Below are 19,896 nucleotides of genomic sequence, written 5' to 3' on the forward strand. Positions count from 1 at the left end.
CGCAGGAAATTTGGTCAAAATTCATGGCAAGATGAATGCAGTACGTTATCAAAAAATACTGGAGGAACATTTGCATTCATCAGCCAGGAAGCTGTGCATGGGACGTATTTGGACATTCCAACATGACAATGATCCAAAACACCCAGGCCAAGTCGACCTGTCATTGGCTACAGCAGAATAAAGTGAAGGTTCTGGAGTGGCCATCTCAGTCTCCTGACCTCAATATCATTGAGCCACTCTGGGGAGACCTCAAACGTCCAGTTCATGCAAGACAGCCCAAGAATTTACAGGAACTGGAGGCTTTTTGCCAAGAGGAATGGGCAGCTTCACCATCTGAGAAAATAAAGAGCCTCATCCACAAATACCACAAAAGACTTCAAGCTGTCATTGATGTTAAAGGGGGTAATACATGGTATTAAGAACTGGGGTATGTAAACTTTTGATCATGGTCATTTGGGTAGTTTCTGTTTTGATTAAGATTTAAAAAGAGTAAACACAGTTGATTGATAATAAATGGCTTCAGCCAAACACTAACCACGAGTGAAAGAAAAGTTTTTGTGTTATTCATATTCTCTGAAAAATGGCCAAGGAATCATAAATTCTGCCAGGGTATGTAAACTTATGAGTACAAATTATATATATTTATTATACATACACACTGTATATATTTTAGGGGATCAGAGGGGTGAAGAGCTGGCTCAGAGGCAGTTCAGTAAAATAAAATTGGCTTTTATTCAGCAAAACAAAACATAAGACCAGACAGACTTGTCTTATCACACGGATGTGCATACAGGTACAAGTACCTGCCTTCTTCAATTAACCCCCTCTTAACCCTGCCCCAGGCTGACCCTCTACATATCCCCCCCCCCCCTCTGTTCCAGGCCAGGGGTCTGGACACCACAACTCCAGTGGCAGTAGACCCGGGAAAGGGCATCCGCATTCTGATGTACCTTTCCCGGTCTATGTACCACTACAAACCTGAAGTCCTGTAGAGCAAGGAACCACGGGTGATTCTGGAGTTTTTATCTTTATTTTGGGCCATCCACTTAAGGGGCGCATGATCTGAAACTAACTTGAAGGGTCGGCCCAACAAGTAGTACCGGAGTGTCTCCAAAGCCCATTTTATTGCGAGACACTCCCTTTCCACAATGGAATAGTTCCTCTCAGCTGGTGTGAGCTTCCGGCTCAAGTACACAACAGGGTGCTCATCGCCCCCAATCATCTGGGACAGTACTGCACCCAGACCCAATTTTGAGGCATCTGTTTGTACCAGGGACTCTTTTTGGAAGTCGGGAGCTACCAACACTTTTTCCTGGCACAAAGCTTGCTTCAACCGGCAGAACGCTGCTTCTGCCCTCCACTGAACAACAGTTGCGTTCTTACCCTTGGTGAGATCAGACAGAGGTGCTGCTAGACTGGCAAAGTTGGGGACAAACCTCCTATAATAGCCCACAATGCCAAGGAAAGAACACACTTGTTTCTTTGTGAGTGGACGGGGCCATTTCTGAATAGCCTTCACCTTGTTTAGTTGGGGCTTAATCACACCTCTGCCTACAACATACCCTAGGTAGCGGGCCTCCTCCAACCCAACCTTGCTCTTTTCCGGGTTCACTGTGAACCCCGCCCTTCGGAGGGCATCCAAGACCAACTGGACCTTCGGTAAGTGACTCTCCCAGTCCTTACTAAAGATGACAATGTCATCAAAATAGGCTCCTGAGAATTCCTTATGAGGTCTCAGGACGAAGTCCATGGCCCTCTGGAAAGTGGCTGGGGCCCCATGTAACCCAAATGGCATTCGGGCATACTGCCATAAGCCCTCAGGTGTGGAAAATGCAGTTTTTTCTTTAGGCTCTGGGGAAAGTGGAATCTGCCAGTATCCCTTGGTCAAGTCAAGAGTGGTGATGTACCGGGCCGGTCCTAATCTCTCGATTAATTAATCGACCCGGGGCATGGGATACGCGTCTGGCTTGGAGACTTCATTTAACTTGCGAAAGTCATTGCAGAACCGCCAGGTTCCATTCGGTTTGGGTACAAGGACTATAGGACTAGACCAGCTACTTGAAGACTCCTCAATGACCCCAAGGTCCAACATGCTCTTAAGCTCGGCCGAGACAATATTCCGGCAAGCTTCAGGTATGCGGTAGGATTTGAGGTTTACTCGAACGCCAGGGTCTGTAATGACATTATGTTCAATTACCGAGGTTAGGCCCGGTAGGTTTGAAAAAATGTCTCGATTCCTCTGCAAAAACTCCCAGGGCTCCTGTTTTTGAGAAGGGGAGAGAGCCTTTGCAATCCCTACCTTCTTAATCTGAGCATCAGGGTCTTCCGGGACTTTCAGACTAACTGTCAAAACCTGTCTATCTTTCCATGGTTTGATCAAGTTGACGTGGTAAATCTGGTAGGGTATACGATTGGTAGGCTGATGGACTTTATAGTTGACCTTGCCCACCCTCCCAACTATCTCAAAGGGTCCTTGCCACTTGGCGAGAAACCTACTCTTGATGGTAGGTACTAAGACCAGCACCCGATCCCCAGGTTTAAACTCGCTAATCTTGGTAGATCAGTTGTATACATGACTCTGGGCGTTTTGCGCAGCCTGCAAATGTTCCCGTACTATGGGCATAACTTTTGTTATTCGGTCCTGCATTTGAGACACGTGTTCTACCACACTCCGATACGGGGAAGCTTCTTGTTCCCACGTCTCTTTCATTATATCCAGTAGTCTACGGGGGTGTCTCCCATAAACCAGCTCAAAGAGGGAGAAACCCGTGGAGGCCTGGGGTACCTTTCTTATGGCAAACAACAAGGGAGGCAACAAGCAATCCCAATCCCGACCATCCTCCTCAACTGCTTTCTTTAGCATTCCCTTTAAGGTTTTGTTGAACCGCTCCACTAACCCATCAGTTTGTGGGTGATACACTGAAGTCCGCAAGTGTTTAATCTTAAACAGGTTACAGAGTTTCTTCATCACTTTTGACGTGAACGGGGTACCTTGGTCGGTCAAGATCTCGGATGGGAGCCCTGTTCTCATGAACATCTGAAACAACTCCCGTGCGATGACCTTGGATGAGCAATTTCTTAAAGGGACCGCTTCCGGATACCTGGTGGCATAGTCAAGGACAACTAAAATGTATTGGTGTCCCCTAGCTGACTTCGGTAAGGGGCCCACCAAGTCCATGGCTATGCGATCAAAGAGAACCTCGATAATTGGAAGCGGTACCAGTGGACTGCGAAAATCGGGTATTGTAGCGGTTCTTTGACAGGAAGGGCAGGACTCACAGTAGTCCTTAATTTCTCAATATACACCGGGCCAAAAAAAACACTGTAAAACCCGTTCCTGAGTTTTAGCCGCTCCAAGGTGACCCCCAAGGTTTGGGTACCACCAGTTGTTCCAACACTTCTTGATTAACTTTAGTTACTCGGTAGTCATGATTCACAGCAAAATGGGGGAACTTCACGTCCATCCCAGGGTGCTGTGATTCACCATTTAGGACCGTGGCCTGTTTCCTGGCGGGGATCAAAGTGGGGTCCCTCATCTGAGCACTAAGGAAATCTTTCCGGGAGCCCCCGAGATCTGACATGTCTGGCTCAGAGGAGATACTTTCCGCTTCTAATCCCGCAAACACCTCCAGGGGACCGGGCTCACTTTCTGCAGGTTCAGCAACCTGGTACTGATCCTTAGTAACAACCTCCTGCAACACAGTATTATTCACCACCTCTGTAGGTTCTTGCTTTCTGGGGGAAACCCCAGAACCTTTGAGCTTTTGCTCATACAAGTCCCAAAACATGGGGCAGTCTCGCCCGATTAGTAAATCATGAGGTAGTCCTGGGACCACCCCCACTTTTAGCTTAGCCGTTCCTGCTGGTGTACACAGGGACACACAGGCCACCGGATAGTTTTTAACATCACCATGTACACAGATGACCCCAACCTGTTCCCTTGGTACCAGCTTTCTTGGCAACCTGTCCAATCAGAGCAGGCTAACGACACTCCCAGAGTCAAGGAGTGCTACCACCTCCTGTCCATTGACCCGCACCACACACTCATGCGGATTTAGATTGGTTACAGCACATAATGCATGGCTATACATGGATCGACGGCGACCCATGTCGCACTCCATTGGTTCTTCCCGACTTGGGCACTGGGCCACCAGATGACCCAGTTGATGGCAGGACCAACAGCGAACCTCACGGGGTTCCCCCTGTCGGTTCTCTGGAAGCTTAGGTCCTGTGGTGCTCTTGGTAGTTGTATTATGCCTCCGAGCAGCCACTATGCGATCACCGGGAGGCACACTGGTGCTGGAATGCACTTCTTTGAAATGGGTCAACTCTCTTGTGGCAGAGGGACTCTCCTGGAACTTTTCCACACAACTGTAGCACTCAACAGCTGTAGCCATCTCATCCAGTGACTGAGGCTCGGACTGAGCCACCCATCGGTAGAGCTGCCTGGGTAGTCCATGCAGGAAACGATCGAGTGCGACGCTTTCCACAATCTGAGTGAGTGTCTTTTCCTCAGGTCTCAGCCAATCTTGGAACAAATGCATCAGATGGTAGAGTTGCGCACGGGCAGGCTTAGCCTTGTCAAAGTGCCAGCCATGGACATGGTTCGCCCTTAAAGTGACAGTCACTCCCAGCCTTGCTAGGATTTCTGCTTTCAGGAGCTTATAATCGCGTGCTGATTCCTGGGCCAAGTCACAGTACGCTTGTTGGGGGTCTGCGGGTCAGGAAAGGAGCCAGTACATCTGCCCAGTCTTTATCAGGCAGACCTTCCCTTGCTGAAACCCGCTCAAACATAGCTAGGAATGCTTCCACATTGTCTAAGGCCGTCATCTTTTGCAGGGTCCACTGCACTGCCTTCCGGGGGTCACTCTTTACAGCGGGGTCATCTTTCGTAATTTCAGCCTGCTGGGTCACCATCTTTTGTAATCCCGCTATCTGTTCACGCAGTAAGCGATTTGTTTCCTGTTGTACAGCGACTGTCTGCACCAGGATCTGCTCCTGCCGAACCTGTGCTTCCTGATGGCGGGCCTGTGCTTGTACCAGGGCCTTCTGATGGCGGGCCTGTGCTTGTGTATTAGCCAGTACCAGATGCTTAACCACATCCTCCATGGCTTGTTCAGAAGATTTCACAGTCTGTGCAGCTTTAACCCAGGACATGGGATTAGACTGGACCCCTCAAATTGCCCGATGCACGCTCCACCAATTGTAGGGGATCAGAGGGGTGAAGAGCTGGCTCAGAGGCAGTCCAGTAAAATAAAATTGGCTTTTATTCTGCATAAACAAAACATAAGACCAGACAGACTTGTCTTATCACACAGATGTGCACACAGGTACAGCTCACAGTTCATCAGCCCACAGGCTTAGAGGTAACAGTTCATGGCTCCAAACACAGCTAAAGTCCTTTTGTGGTTTAAGCTCACCCAGCAGGTACACCTTCCAGCAATGGACATTTCCACACAGCATGCTGCTATGTCACTCTCTCCTACTCAACAATTCCACACTGACACTTTTAGCACACCTGATAATAAGCAGGCCTGAAGGGGAAGTACCTGCCTTCTTCAATTAACCCCCTCCTAACCCTGCCCCAGGCTGACCCTCTACATAATATAAATATATATATAGCTATATATATATATATATATATATATATATATATATATATATATATATATATATATATATACACACACATACAGTGCATCTGGAAAGTATTCACAGTGCTTCACTTTTTCCACATTTTATTATGTGGCAGGCTTATTGCTAAATAGATTAAATTATTTATTTTCTTCACAATTCTACAAACAATACCCCATAATGACAATCTGAAAGAAGTTTGTTTGATATCTTTGCAAATGTATTAAAAAAAAAAAAAATCTCATGTACATAAGTATTCACAGCCTTTGCTGAATAATTTTTTGAAGAAGCTTTGGCACCAATATCAGCCTCAAGTCTTTTTGAGTATGGTGCTAGAAGCTTGGCACACCTATTTTTGGGCAGTTTCTCCCATTCTACTTTGCAGAACCTCTTAAGCGCCATCAGGTTGAATGGGGAGCGTCGGTGTACAGCCATTTTTAGATCTCTTCAGAGATGTTCAAGTCTGTGCTCTGGCTGGGCCAGTCAAGGACATTCACAGAGTTGTACTGTAGCTACTCGTTTGTTATCTTGGCTATGTGCTTAGGGTCTTTGTCCTGTTGGAACATGAAACTTTGCCCCAATCTGAGGTCTAGAGCCCTCTGGAGCAGGTTTTCATCATGGATGTCTCTGTACATTGCCGCATTCATCTTTCCCTCAATCCTGTCAATAAATGTCAATGGTCCAAAATAATGTCAAAAGTGTGCGATCTGTCTGCCGCAATGTCACAGTCACGATAAAAATCGCAGATCACCACCATTACTAGTAAAAAAAGAATAATAATAAAAATGCCATAAATCAACTACCTATTTTGTAGGCGCTATAACTTTTGCGCAAACCAAGCAATGTACGCTTATTGCAATTTTTTTTTTACCAAACATATGTAGAAAAATACATATCAGCCTAAATTGGGATATCTATTATAGCAAAAAGTAAAAAATATTGTGTTTTTTTCAAATTTGTCGCAATTTTTTTGTTTATAGCGCAGAAAATAAAAACCACAGAGATGATCAATTACCACATAAAGAAAGCTCTATTTGTGGGGAAAAAATTAGAAAGATTTAATTTGGGTACAGTGTTGCATGACCGCGCAATTGTCATTCAAAATGTTACAGCGCTGAAAATTGGCCTGGGCATGAAGGGGGTGAAAATGCTGGTATTAGTTATCAAACATGTCATACTTTGGGTTTTGCACAGAGCAGCCCCGATCCTCCTTTTCTGGGGGTCATCCAGCGGCTCTCCTGGCTCCTCCTCTTCATCAAGTGCCCCCACGGAGAGCTGCATTCCATGGGGGCACTCATGTGGGTGCGCTCCTGAGTCCTGTTGCTGCGCTCATTGACACAGACAGCAAGACTTGGCCCCGACTCCCATGTCACTGAATTTAATTGACAGGAACGGGAGCCAATGGCTCCTGCTGCTATCAATCTAACCAACGAGGACCCGAGACAGCAGCTGGAGCTGTTGGGCTCGTTCTCCTTGCTGGAACAATCGGGTTCAGGTAAAGAAAAGGGGCGGCTGCAGTACAGAAGGTTTTCACCTTAATGCATAGAATGTATTAAGGTGAAAAACCTTGAGACTTTACAACTCCTTTAATAGTGAAATCGATTGACAGTGTTGATTGACAGGTTGCCATGACAATGGGGCGAGAACTTCCGCTGACGCTGAAATTGCTATCGCAACCTGTAATCAACAAGGTGCGCCACACAGTATCATTACTGCGCAGGCGTGAGATCGGGAGGTGCATGCTGCGTAGCCAGCTGCCCACATCCCACAAACAAATAAGAGTGGGGTTCAGATGCCCACAACGGCATTGGCTGCAGCCTGCCTGCTGGATTTATGTGAGTAATTATTGATTTAAAAGCAACAAAACTGATGACAGTAATAGTATCCTAATTATATTGTGCTTTATAAATGCTTTGGTGACTGGAGCTCTGCTTTAATTGAACAAACTGAAGTTAAAAGCTGATTGGCTACCATGCACAACTGCACCAGATTCTGAGTGCACCAGTATTAGTAAGTACCCCCTCAATGTGCTTAAGGCAAGCCATGGAGTAATCAATTTTCTTTTCTTCCACCATGGGTGGGTAGAAGGAAAGAAAGTCTCTTGATTCCCTCATCAAGAAAGTCAGTGTTGATGGCAGGATCCCTCCCTCAGCGCTATAGTTACATAGTAGGTGAGGTTGAAAAAAGACACAAGTCCATCAAGTCCAACCTATATGTATGATTATAAGTCAGTATTACCTTCTATATCCCTGTATGTTGTGGTTGTTTAGATGCTTATCTAATAGTTTCTTGAAACTATGTATGCTGAACACTGCCAGGAAGAGTAGCCACAGTATTAAACTGTCTCAATTTGTCTAACTGTCGGATACCTAAACACTTTGAGATTGCTTTGTATCCCTTTCCAGCCTTATGCAGATCAACTACTCTTAAATGTATGCCATCAGAGAGCTCCTTCGTGCTAAGAATGGTTCACATCAGCTCATGCTTTTTACGAACAGCAATCTTAAAATGTTTGACTGCCTTTTATCAATCAAAGTAGCTCTAGACCACTGCTCAAACTCATTTCATTAATTGGACTCTAGGTGTGCAAATACTGACTCCAATTAGCTTTTGTTAAATGGGTCCACTTACTTTTTTCTCCAGTACTGTGAACTTTTAATGGGTGCGTTCAATCAAGACATGGGAAATTAGAATTGTTTTTTGTGTTATCAGCTTAAGCACGTTGGGGTTGATTTACTAAAACCAAACAGTGTAAAATCTGGTGCAGCTGTGCATGGTAGCCAGTAAGCTTCTAACTTCAGCTTGTTCAATTTTGTTTTGACAGTAAAACCTATTGTTGTGAGTTACAGGAGGATCAGATCACAAAAAATTAAGCAATTATTGACCTTATTCTGAATCCTAGACCTGGGCACTTTTTAAGTCGGGAAAATTAGAGAAATGACAGATGTTCTTTTATGCATGTATGTTGTGGGTGAATGATCCAACGAAGGTATGCCAGGGTCAGCATAGGAGACATCACTGGTTTAAATGCATTTAAAGACTGCATTCTGTTTTTATACCGCTAATAGTATATTACAGCTTTAGCATTAATAGAAAGCTATATATCATATTTAATAAACATAATAATAGATCAGCTTTACTATGCAATGTACAGTATATGATTGATGGGGGAACAAATGCAAATTTATAATCATACTCACCGGGCATGAGGCAACCTCTCCCGAAAGCCCTCAGTGCAGCAGATGACCAGCAGTGGGCTGACACAGCTGTGAGCATAGCCCAGGCAAATAGCAGCTTGATTGAGGTAGAAGGCAGATATTGAAGGAGGCCCACTGGAGAAAAGATTGACAAGCTGCACTGCATGGAAAGGAGCCCAACAAAATAGGAATGCAGCAACAATAGCCAGAGCCATCTTGGTGACTCTGCGGCTGCGCTGAGATGGAGCCCTTTGAACTCTCCTCATAACTCTGGAAAGATGATGAAGGGTGAGGGAATACAATACTACAATGACTGACAATGGCAAGAGGAAAGTCAAGAGACTGTGCATTAATGTGTACCAATATAGCGATGGAGGAGCTCCAGGAAGATCCAGAACGCACAGAGCCACTCCATCTCCCCATTGTACTCCAGAGTAGAGGAGGGCTGGTGTGCTGAGGAGGAGTGAGCATAGCCAAACACAGCCAGTTACTATCCATGTACAACGTACACTCCGTCGCTGGCCCATGGTGGCTGAGTGCACCACTGCCACGTATCTGCCAAGAGACCAGAAAAAAAAACATCATTTTGTTATGAATATTTCATCTTATTTGGTTTACATTGTTATGCTATTACTCATTCATTTTCCACTAATGTTTTTATACTTGATGGGCACACATTCAAAAAATATTCCCTGGATTTGACATTCTTTCTTTTTTTCTATCAAAATAGGTGTCAAAAATGTACTAACACACAATTATTAGGCAATTTTTTATGCCAATTCAAGTAAAGAAAAAACTTACAGAGATAAGAGGATCAGAACCACAGGAAAAGATGATTAAATTGTGGTTCAGCGTTAATTTACAGGTCAAAAACAATGACTGCATATCTACACCCAAGAACAAATTTACCAGACTGTAGCTTACCAGACCTTCGATGAAGTGCCTGCATTCGTTTTATTTTTATTTTTTTTACTTTTCCTATAGTTTTTGATAATCCTACAAATAACATACTTCCTGTCCCTGAATTTAAAACTTGTCTGTCTTTGTTGATCACCACTTGGAGTGAAAGGATTAGTAGTGCCTTCAGCCTGTGCTCTTGCTGGGCTCCCGTGCATACCCGTGCCTTTAGGGAGGGGTGGGCTACCTGCAGGCAAACCTGCTCTAAATCTATCCACTGCTATAAGTGCTCTAACTTGGGAGACTCTGAAAATGATAGAGTTAGGACAGCAGTACACAGAGGAGCTTTGACGTAGGCAGTGTGGCATACGCATATATTTGCAAATGTGTGCAGAAAAAATACTCTGATTTTAACGTGAATTGTTAGACATGGTCAGTTTGGTTGTTTTGCAGGCTAGCTGGTAAATGTGCTGGGAAATCTTTGTTTATGATGTACATTGCCCTTCCATGTGCACATTACTGCAAAGGCTAGTTGTAGGTTGGGTGGTTGCCACTTTTTGTACAGTAACATACTTCCTGTACCTGAATTTCAAACTTGTCTGTTTTTGATGGGCTCCCGTGCTGTTACTGTGACTTTAAGGAGGGGTGGGCTTCCTCCAGGCAAACTTGCCCTTAATCTAGCCATTGGGAGACTCTGATAATTATAGAGTTAGGACAGCAGTACACAGAGGAGGCTTGACATAGACACTGAGGCTTACGCATATATTTGCATAAGTGTGTTGGGAAATCTTTGTTTGTTTTGTGATGATAGGATTAGTAGTTTGCTTCCAGTTCATCTCACCGGAAATGACAAGGATGCTGCATGTCCGGCAAGATCAACACATACCGGTATATTCTGACCGGACATCATATGATATTGCAGTGTAAACAGGAAGAGCCATTGATCGGCTTTTCCTCACTCGCATCTGTCAGGCACGAGTAGAGGAGAGCTGATCAGCTGCTCCTCTGACGGGGGGGGGGGGGGTCTGTGCTGATTGATTATCAGTGCAGCCCCCCAGAGGATGCCCACACTGGACCACCGGGGACACCACTAGGACCACCAGGGATGTCACCACCAGGTATGCCACCCTAGACCACCAGGGATGCCAATCAGTGCCCACATTGGATGCCAATCAGTGCCCACAATGGATGCCAATCAGTGCCCACAATGGGCATCACTGATTGGAAGACATTATTGTTTGGCACTGATTGGGATCCATCCATACCATCAATTATTGTACATCAGTGCCACCTATCAGTGCCCATCCGTGCCGCCTTTCAGTGCCTATCAGTGCCACCTATGTGTACCCATTAGTGGTGCATATCAGTGCCACCTATCAGTGCTGCCTATCAATGCCGCATATTAGTGCCCATCAGTGCCACCTCACCGGTGCCCATCGGTGCTGCCTTATCAGCGTCCATCAGTGAAGGAGAAAACATACTTATTTACAAAGTTTTGTAACAGAAAAAAAAATTCAAAATTTTCGGTCATTTTTTTTTGTTGTTTAGTAGAAAATAAAAATCCCAGAGGTGATCAAATACCACCAAAAGAAAGCTCTATTTGTGGGAACAAAATTATAAGAATTTTGTTTGGGTAAGTGTTGTATGACTGCACAATTGTCACTCAAAGTGCGACAGCGCTGAAAGCTGAAAATTGGTCTGGGCAGGAAGGTGTATAAGTGCCCTGTATTGAAGTGGTTAAAGCAGAACTACACTGCATTTGAGCACCATAAACCAAAATATTTAATTTATTTTTAATATTCAAAGCAAACTCATTCATCCATGTCTCCATGTTTTATTTTGCTGAGAAATCACTTTAAACACGCCCCAGCATTTCTGGCTGTGGCCATCCTGAGTAAGGGCAACTGATTCATGTAACATCTACTTCCTAGAATCCATCTGCCCTTAGCTCAGGTCCCTCCTCCCCTTCTGAATATTCCTGAGATGTATAGTATCATTTGCCTAGCCCTGGAAACCAGGAAATAACTAAAGTTTAACCCCCCTGACGGTATTCCCGAGTCTGGCTCGGGGTGGAATTTTTATACCAAAAGCGGTATCCCCGAGCCAGACTCGGGACTGCATCGGTGGATCCAGGAGGATGTTTACTTACCTTCTCCCTCGGATCCAGCGTTGTCTCCCCGCTGTACGAGCGAGCCGCGTCTTGCTCGATTTATCACAGACCCGATCTCCGTTCCCTGCGAGCGTTGCGACGCACGGGGACGGAGATCGGCGCCAAATTCAAAAAGTTGAAACACACAGTATACATACAGTATAATGTAATCTGACAGATTACATTGCTGTATGTAAATATTTCACCTCCCCTTTGTCCCTAGTGGTCTGCCCAGTGTCCTGCATGCAGTTTTATATAATAAAAACTGTTCTTTACGCCTGGAAACTGGAGATTGTCCATAGCAACCAAACTGTCACTTTACATCAAAAATGGTTTTAGACCAGCTAGAAAACAGCGATAATAAATTGGAATCACTCGCAGAATTGAGCGATAGCGATTTGTGGGGAGATCCGTCATCAAATACTGAAAAGTAATGACAGTGACAATTCTGCAACTGAGCAAATTTCTGTAGTTTTGATTTGCTTAAATTATTGAATAATTTTTATTATTGTTATATTATTATTTGGTACAATTATTTATAGTTATTTATTATATTATAATTTATGATTTCATTTTTCAAACTTTATCATACCCGGGATGTCTGCTAGACTCTGGTTTGGACAGAATCTCAGAGAGTTATTCCTAAGAATTACAGGACTACAATATAAAACACCAAATTTTCATGCAAAATAATTGTACCGCTTTTAGCACCTAAAATACAAAATAATCATACCGCCAGGGAGGTTAAAGCAAGTAACTATGATATTTTGCCTATCTATTTACTAATGCTAGCAGCATAAGGATTAAAAATAGTCATTGTGGATTGTGAAAGTGAAGTTCCGCTTCAAATTTCACATTTGGGGTACCAGAAGGAAATATTGCACAGGAACTGAGAAGAACATCACACCATTTTTTCCAAACAGTCATACAAAAATAACACCAAATGTACTTCAGTATTCAGTATGCTTCTCATTTTATAAACCCATGACTCAATTCTTCATAGTTTTCACTAATAAAATGTCCTTGATAGACCTTTAAGAGCTTTGTTACCTTTCCCCACATTTTATACTGCAATCATATAGGTCACCCCATTATTAATCTCTCCCTCTCCTTAATTCTTTTGTTTCTAGGGCAACTAAAGTGTCTCTGTCACTTCCTCAGTACCTTTTATTGTAGGAGGTTGTATACTGCTCTTCATGTAAAGGGCATTGCCTCCTCCTTCCCTTGCAAATAAAGTGTAAACCAGATCAGTCCCCAATTTTAGTTACTGTATGTCATGACTCAGAAGGAACCATAGTCTTCAAATTATCCCTTATCCACAGGGGATCTATTTCTAGAGTTCATTCTGTGCATCACAAACATATGGACAGACAGCTTAACAAACCTCTAAGCCTAAAATATAAAAGCCTAAAAAAGTCATGTTCTTGAATAAAAGACACCAGTGACATTTATTAACGTGCATTTTTAAACTTCAGTAGCTTTTTAAAAACAATTATTTGAAATGCATTTTTTTATATGTGAATAGCACCCTTTACATGATCTCATTAAAGGACACTGTAGTTCTTTTGTATCAAATCTGACAAATTCTGAAAAAAGGAATAACAGCTTGTACTTTTTCATTTCGCAAATGTATACACAATAAAATTTCTACCACCCCATAATGTTCAAAGGCAGTCGTTATATAGTTTAAACAAAGGGTCTGCAACTAGTAGTTCAAGTGCCACACGTAGCTGTCAGCTGCCTTTGCTTCGGATAGTTGCTCCATATTTGTATATCTGAACACTTAGCAGACAGCATCGGTTTAAACTTTGAACACGTTGTGCAGAAGTACATATATATATATATATATATATATATATATATATATATATATATATATATATATATACTTTACAGTGTAAAGGGTGCAGGGGCCAGGGGTATGTAAACCACAGAGTGGAGGGGACAGGTATACACAATGCACAAGACACAGAGGCCAGGGGTGTGTAAGGGAGGGAGGGGGGTCAGAGGTATGTAATGCACAGTATGCATGGGTCAGAGGTATCTACTGCACAGTGTGTAAGGGTCAGAGGTACTGTATATACAACACAGTGTGCAGGGGGCAGGAGTATGTAAGGCACAGTGTGCAGGGGTCAGGAGCATATAAGACACAGTGTATAGGGGTCAAAGATATGTAAGACACAGTGTGCAGGGGTCAGAAGTATATAAGGCACAGTGTGTCTGGGTCAAAGATATGTAAGGCACAGTGTGCAGGGGGAAGGAGTATGGAAGGCGCAGTGGTCATGAGCATGTAAGGTACAGAGTGCAGGAATAAAGAGTATGTAAGGTACAGAGTGCAGGAGTCAAGAGTGTGTAAGGCACAGAAAGCAGGGATCGGGAGTATGTAAGGCAGAGGTTGCAGGTGTCAAGCGTATGCAAGGCTTAGATCATGGGTCAGGAGTATGGAATGCACAAAGCACAGGGGGCCAAGAGTGCATAATGAACTGAGTGCAGGAGTAATTAACACACAAAGCAAAGAGGTCAAGAGTAAGTAAAGCACAAGGCACAGGGGCCGAAAATAAGTGATTGCATAGAGCACAGGAGTAAAAAATATGAAACATACAGAGATCAAAAATAAGTAACAACCAAAGCAAAGGGGTCAAACTATTTCTTTCTCCAAGCAAAAATTTCCATTTTCTCCCAATCATTCCCCCCTCCCCAAGAATAAATGATCCCCCAGCTCAAATTACCCCCTTCCTCCCTGAAAAGTAATCACCTTGGCATTGATTTGCATCTGTTGGTGATTCTCCCAGGTCCCAAGGCTGGATGTCCTGGATTTTCTTCCCTTCATTTGTATGCTTTAACAGCTACTACTGGCATAACAGGGTTTTCTTTTCACTGACTCCCAGGCTAAGGGGCCCTTCTTCCACTTATCAACAGTGTAAAGGGCTCTTCATTTTCCACTGTCCACTAAAGTATGAGGGCACATATCTCACTAAACACCGATGTTAGTGGAGCCTTCTACATTGACCACCAAAGTAAAGGGACGCTACAATAAATTTTAATGGCCATCATTTCTGCTGGATAGATGTTATTATTACTGAAAATAACTATGTCTAAGGCACCTTTCACACTACCGTGACTTCAAAGTAACGAGATTTTGCCACAATTTTATGGCCGCAATCTTGACGCGATTTCAGGGAATGCCTGTGTAAACTTAAGGTATATGTACATAAACTCGCATGAAAGTCAGGCAAAGAAGTACAGGGACTACTTTTGTAGTCGGCACATGTATGAATGGTTGTACATGTATGAATGGTTTTCATTGGAAATCATGGGGAACGCATTGTCATGCAACTTTGCAGTCCTAAGTCGCACAAGTGTGAAAGAGGCCTTATAGAAGTGCCGTGTGTTAAAAATATCTGCTCTCGTTTATTCTTGCTTATTCTAGGCACAGCACATTTTTTATCCTTTTATTTTTTGCTATATCTACAACATACTTATCCTGCAAATATATTGTGAACTCCAGATATAATCATTTTATCAAGGGTTCCCTGTGATAAAAAGAACTGTTGAGAAAGGTCAAAACCACTAGCAGATTGCATATTACTAGCCCTAATATTACTATAGGTATACTTTCATAGTTATTGTTTACTGTGGCTTTCAACCACTGGGGTGAACCTATAGCTTATGAATGCAAACCATCAACCTACTCAAAGCACATGATATTTTGAGGCATTTAATAGATAAAAAAGTCACTCAGGAGGCATATGTGCAAAGCTGACTGAGCAGGACATGTCCGTTAGCGCTCCGCACCGACCAGGGACCCAACAGCCAGATATTAACAAATTTTATCAGTCCTCAACCCCCACACAGTTCCTGTCACATACCTGTGACTCCTGGGCACATTCTGACAGGATGCACAGTGTGAGGAAAACGAAGCTGAAATCACAGAAGACTCAGGAATCGCTCACTAAAATGGCAGCATCAGCATCCCCTCATACCGCTCGCTCACATTCACAGCTGCAGCTCCGGTCTCCTTCTACCTTGTCAAAAGGTCAGCCCCTCTCTGACATTGGGGTGACCCCCCATAGATATACAGAATTCTACTAATGGCTCTGACTTATTAAATCAATTTGAAAGGATTCTCCATAGAGCCTTACAAAATACCTCAGATAATATCAAATACAAAGGGTGGATGAAATGGATGTCACTACCTCTAACCAGACTGAAGAACTTGAATCCCTCAAAGATGAATATTCTCTTCTTCAAAACCACACTGAAGATTTTAAGAACAGGGCTAGGAGGTCCAATCTACGTGGTATCCCTGAGGTAACTGAAGATCTTCAATCAACAGTTAAAGCACTTTTTCAGGAATTTGCCCCATTTATTGATATCGAACGCTTAGAAATGGATAGAATACATAGATCCCTGGTCCTCCACAAGGATTCTGGACCACCAAGAGACATTATCATAAAGTTTCATTATTTCCGTACTAAGGAGCAATTATTGGAAACTGCTCGCAATAAAGAATCCGTTACATTCTAGGGACATAAATACCACATTTTCCAAGATCTATCTCAGCAAACGTAAAGCAATGAAACCACATCTACAGGTGCTCCAGCGTCATCGCATATCTTATAGGTGGGGGTCTCCCTTTGTTTTCCGCTTTTCTTATAAATAAACTTCATATGCCTGCAAAACTATTGATAATAAACATCATACAAGATCTTCACCTGTCACTACCTGGAGCACCAATAGAAGACCCCAGACGCCGGGAAACATATGGTCTTCCTCAGAATTTACAAGACTCCCCTGATCATCAATCCTCCTCCAAGAGAAGTCACATTGCTTCACCGCCCATTGCAGAAGGAGATCTAATGGGCTGAAATATTGATAAACTGATGAATCCTGTATAAATATATATAGATAATATATTCTATTAAGGGCTTATCCCGTTCAAGCCTAGTACATTATATCCTCTTGTTAACATCCTCAATTTTATACTTTCTCTATTAGAAAGTTCAATAATAACTACAACTATAGACTAGGTTCTCTATATAGTTAGTTTACCTCCTAGTTATTTGATTCATCCTGTTAAATGTAAAAGGTATATTGAATTTAATTTACAAAACCTCTGTCTTTCCACTTTAGTTATGACATTCTTACTTTACATAATAACTTCCTTCCTGAAAGTTATTTCAAAGTTTTTTAAAGTTTGAGTTTCGTTAGACTTCTAACCTATTATATATATAATTTATTTGTTAGCTGTCGTAGTCCTGGAGACAGCCACTGCACCTCCACAGTTTCCTCGAGTGCCCAACTCAGGTGTTTGGGCACGCCTTGGACTCTTTGTATCCTCTGGTTAGTGTTCTTACACTACCCTTTGGATACTTGCTCCACGTAGGAGCGTTAAACTTTTTTTTTATAATATACAGTATATATATATATATATATATATATATATATATATATATATATATACTCAGTGTTCAGGGTCTCAACTCTCCTCCTAAATGTACCAAAGCTTTCCGATACTTTTCTAAACTCTCAGCTCATGTTGTCTGTTTACAAGAAATACATTTCACGGCAGAGTCCTCAGCTAAATATTTTGGTTGAAAATACCTACAGGTTTTCACTGCATCAGCGAACACTAAACAAAGAGGTGCACTGATTGCTTTCCATCATACTACTCCATTTACCCTAAGGAAAGAACTCAAAGATCCTGAAGGTCGATACCTTAAACTCTCCGGTCTCTTGTTAGATGATTAAGTCACTATAGTTTCTTACTATGCTCCCAATAAGAATCCTTTATCTTTATTCTCACATTTATTATCAGTAGTAGAAACACATAAAAGTGGCACATTCATTCTTGGTGGTTATTCAAATCTAATATTATACCCATTTCTTGACAAATCCCCAACCCCAACCACGGTCCCTCAACTCTCTTATCAAAAACTCCTTAACCAATACTCTCTCTTGGAAATATGGAGAGAACATAACCCAGCCAGAAGACAATATATGTATTATTCCCATCCTCACAAACAGTTTTCGAGAATAGACCAACTTTTGGTGAACATTAGTACCTCAGCACTTATTCTTAACTCAAATATTATGCCTTGTACCTGGTCAGATCATAATGCAGTTATAACAACTCTTTCTTCTTTGGTTCCCCCCGATCAAACCTCCATGCTTGGTATATAAACGTTAGTTTATTGACAAATCCCAAATATCCATTACAAATAGAAACAGCCATACAAGATTATCTTATGACTAACAATACTACTAATACAGACCCCCTAACCCACTGGGAACCCCTCAAACCATATATTAAAGGGGTCTGCATTACCCAAGCCTCACACCACTGTAAGATAAAACGTCAACTCCATGAACAATTAGAAGAGGCTTTCTATAAATCTTATGAGAAATTCCAAACAACACCCTCTCCATCAAACAAGTTAAACTATGACAAAGCTTGTTTAGAACTATATCTTTTACTGACAGAATCAGCAGAAAATATTCTTTGCAAATCCTTTTATATGAAAGCAAATAAGCCAAATACATTTCTAGCCTTAGCACTCCGAAAACTTGATCATACCCCGAAACCTATTCCATTAATACTAACAAAAGACAACTATACCAACATTCCACTCAAAATTTTAAACGAATTTCATAGAAAACTTATCACGCTTTACAAAAGTACAAAAACATTTGATCATTCTCATTTGACCATGATGTTATCCTCTATTAATCTTCCTTCTCTCTCTCTATCATATCAGGAAACTATAGACAAACCTTTCATACTAGCAGAAATTCAAACCGCTATAAAAACATTGAAACCCCTTAAACGCCCTGGAGTAAATAGCTTTTCATCTGCTTATTATAAACCGTTTTCCACAATTTTACCACTTATGGTTGAGGCCTTCAACTCTCTGCTTAATGGACAATCCTTTCATACAGAATTTCTCACAGCTTCCATCTCCATGATACCTAAACCAATTACTGATGATACCTCATGGTCAAATTACACACCGATTTCCATTCTTAACCTAGATATAAAGATATTGGCCAAAATTCTTGCAACCCAACTTAATCCTATAATAGGTACATTGATCCACAAGAACCAAACTGGCTTTATCCACTACTAGTGACAATATTAACCGAGCTACTCTTCTGGTGCATACAGCCCTCTCTCGTCGTATCCATACCTGTTTCCTCTTGTTAGATATAAGAAAAGCTTTTTTTTTTTAAACCATATTTATTTGTAGGAGACAGGGTATTACATCTCAATGTACATGTAAGAGAATAAGAATAATGAAAATGAACAAAGAGGGTAAACATTTGCTGTAGGTAATGTTGATACGTAATACTCCAGTCATTCCTGTTTTGTTTTTCACTTGTAGGGGAAACAAGAACATGAATAGTCAACAGTCATAAATTAACTTGGTACTGCTTAGGTTATTGAGAAAGTATTTATCAGGTGACGGGTCGGCATGGTAGTTCAACTTGTTTGTTGGGCTGGGTAATCCCATCCCACAATCTATTTTGTTCAGTATACGACAGGTCTGTCCTTCTGAAAGGGGTTCTCGCGCGTGATACGCTTGGTCAGCTTTTAATGTTCACGGTATTTCACGTGGGACCGGCGGCATCCCAGATGACCATGTGCGGGGGAGAGGGGGGCAGGCCTGCATCATAGTGGCACCAAAGGGCCATTTCCCTTCTCAAGTCAGGTTGTCCCATGGCGCAGACCGCCAGTTCTTGTTGGGCCACCCAATTCCTCCATTCCTCACCCGTCACCTGGTACTCAACATATTGGCCATCTGCAAATAGGCAGCCATAACCATTCAAGTCATAAAGTACTAGGAAGTAGTTAAGTGAGAAAAAGAAGGGAAAAGAAAGGTGGTTTAGAGCATACCTGAAGCCTCTCGTCCGCCTCCTCTCCGAGCCCCTTCAACCTCTCCATACATGTTGGATGATCAAGAGGGTGAGTGAAGAGAGAGAATAACATCTCGTCCCCCCGCCCATGATTAATGAAATTAT

General features: G+C 42.5%; 1 protein-coding gene across 1 annotated transcript in view; it reads right to left on the reverse strand.

Moving 5' to 3' along the window:
* The window catches only part of LOC143960761 (melanin-concentrating hormone receptor 1-like), a 67,242-nt gene that overhangs the window by 37,155 nt on the left and 10,191 nt on the right, over window positions 1-19,896 (reverse strand). The window contains exon 3 of the mRNA XM_077469636.1: window positions 8,835-9,386. Within this exon, the coding sequence (XP_077325762.1) occupies window positions 8,835-9,386 (552 nt within the window). The remainder of the gene's footprint in view (window positions 1-8,834; window positions 9,387-19,896) is intronic.

Source organism: Lithobates pipiens, unplaced genomic scaffold, assembly GCF_037356315.1.
Source record: "Lithobates pipiens isolate NorthernLeopardFrog02 unplaced genomic scaffold, aLitPip1_a1.2 Scaffold_8, whole genome shotgun sequence".
NCBI classification, from domain to species: domain Eukaryota; kingdom Metazoa; phylum Chordata; class Amphibia; order Anura; family Ranidae; genus Lithobates; species Lithobates pipiens.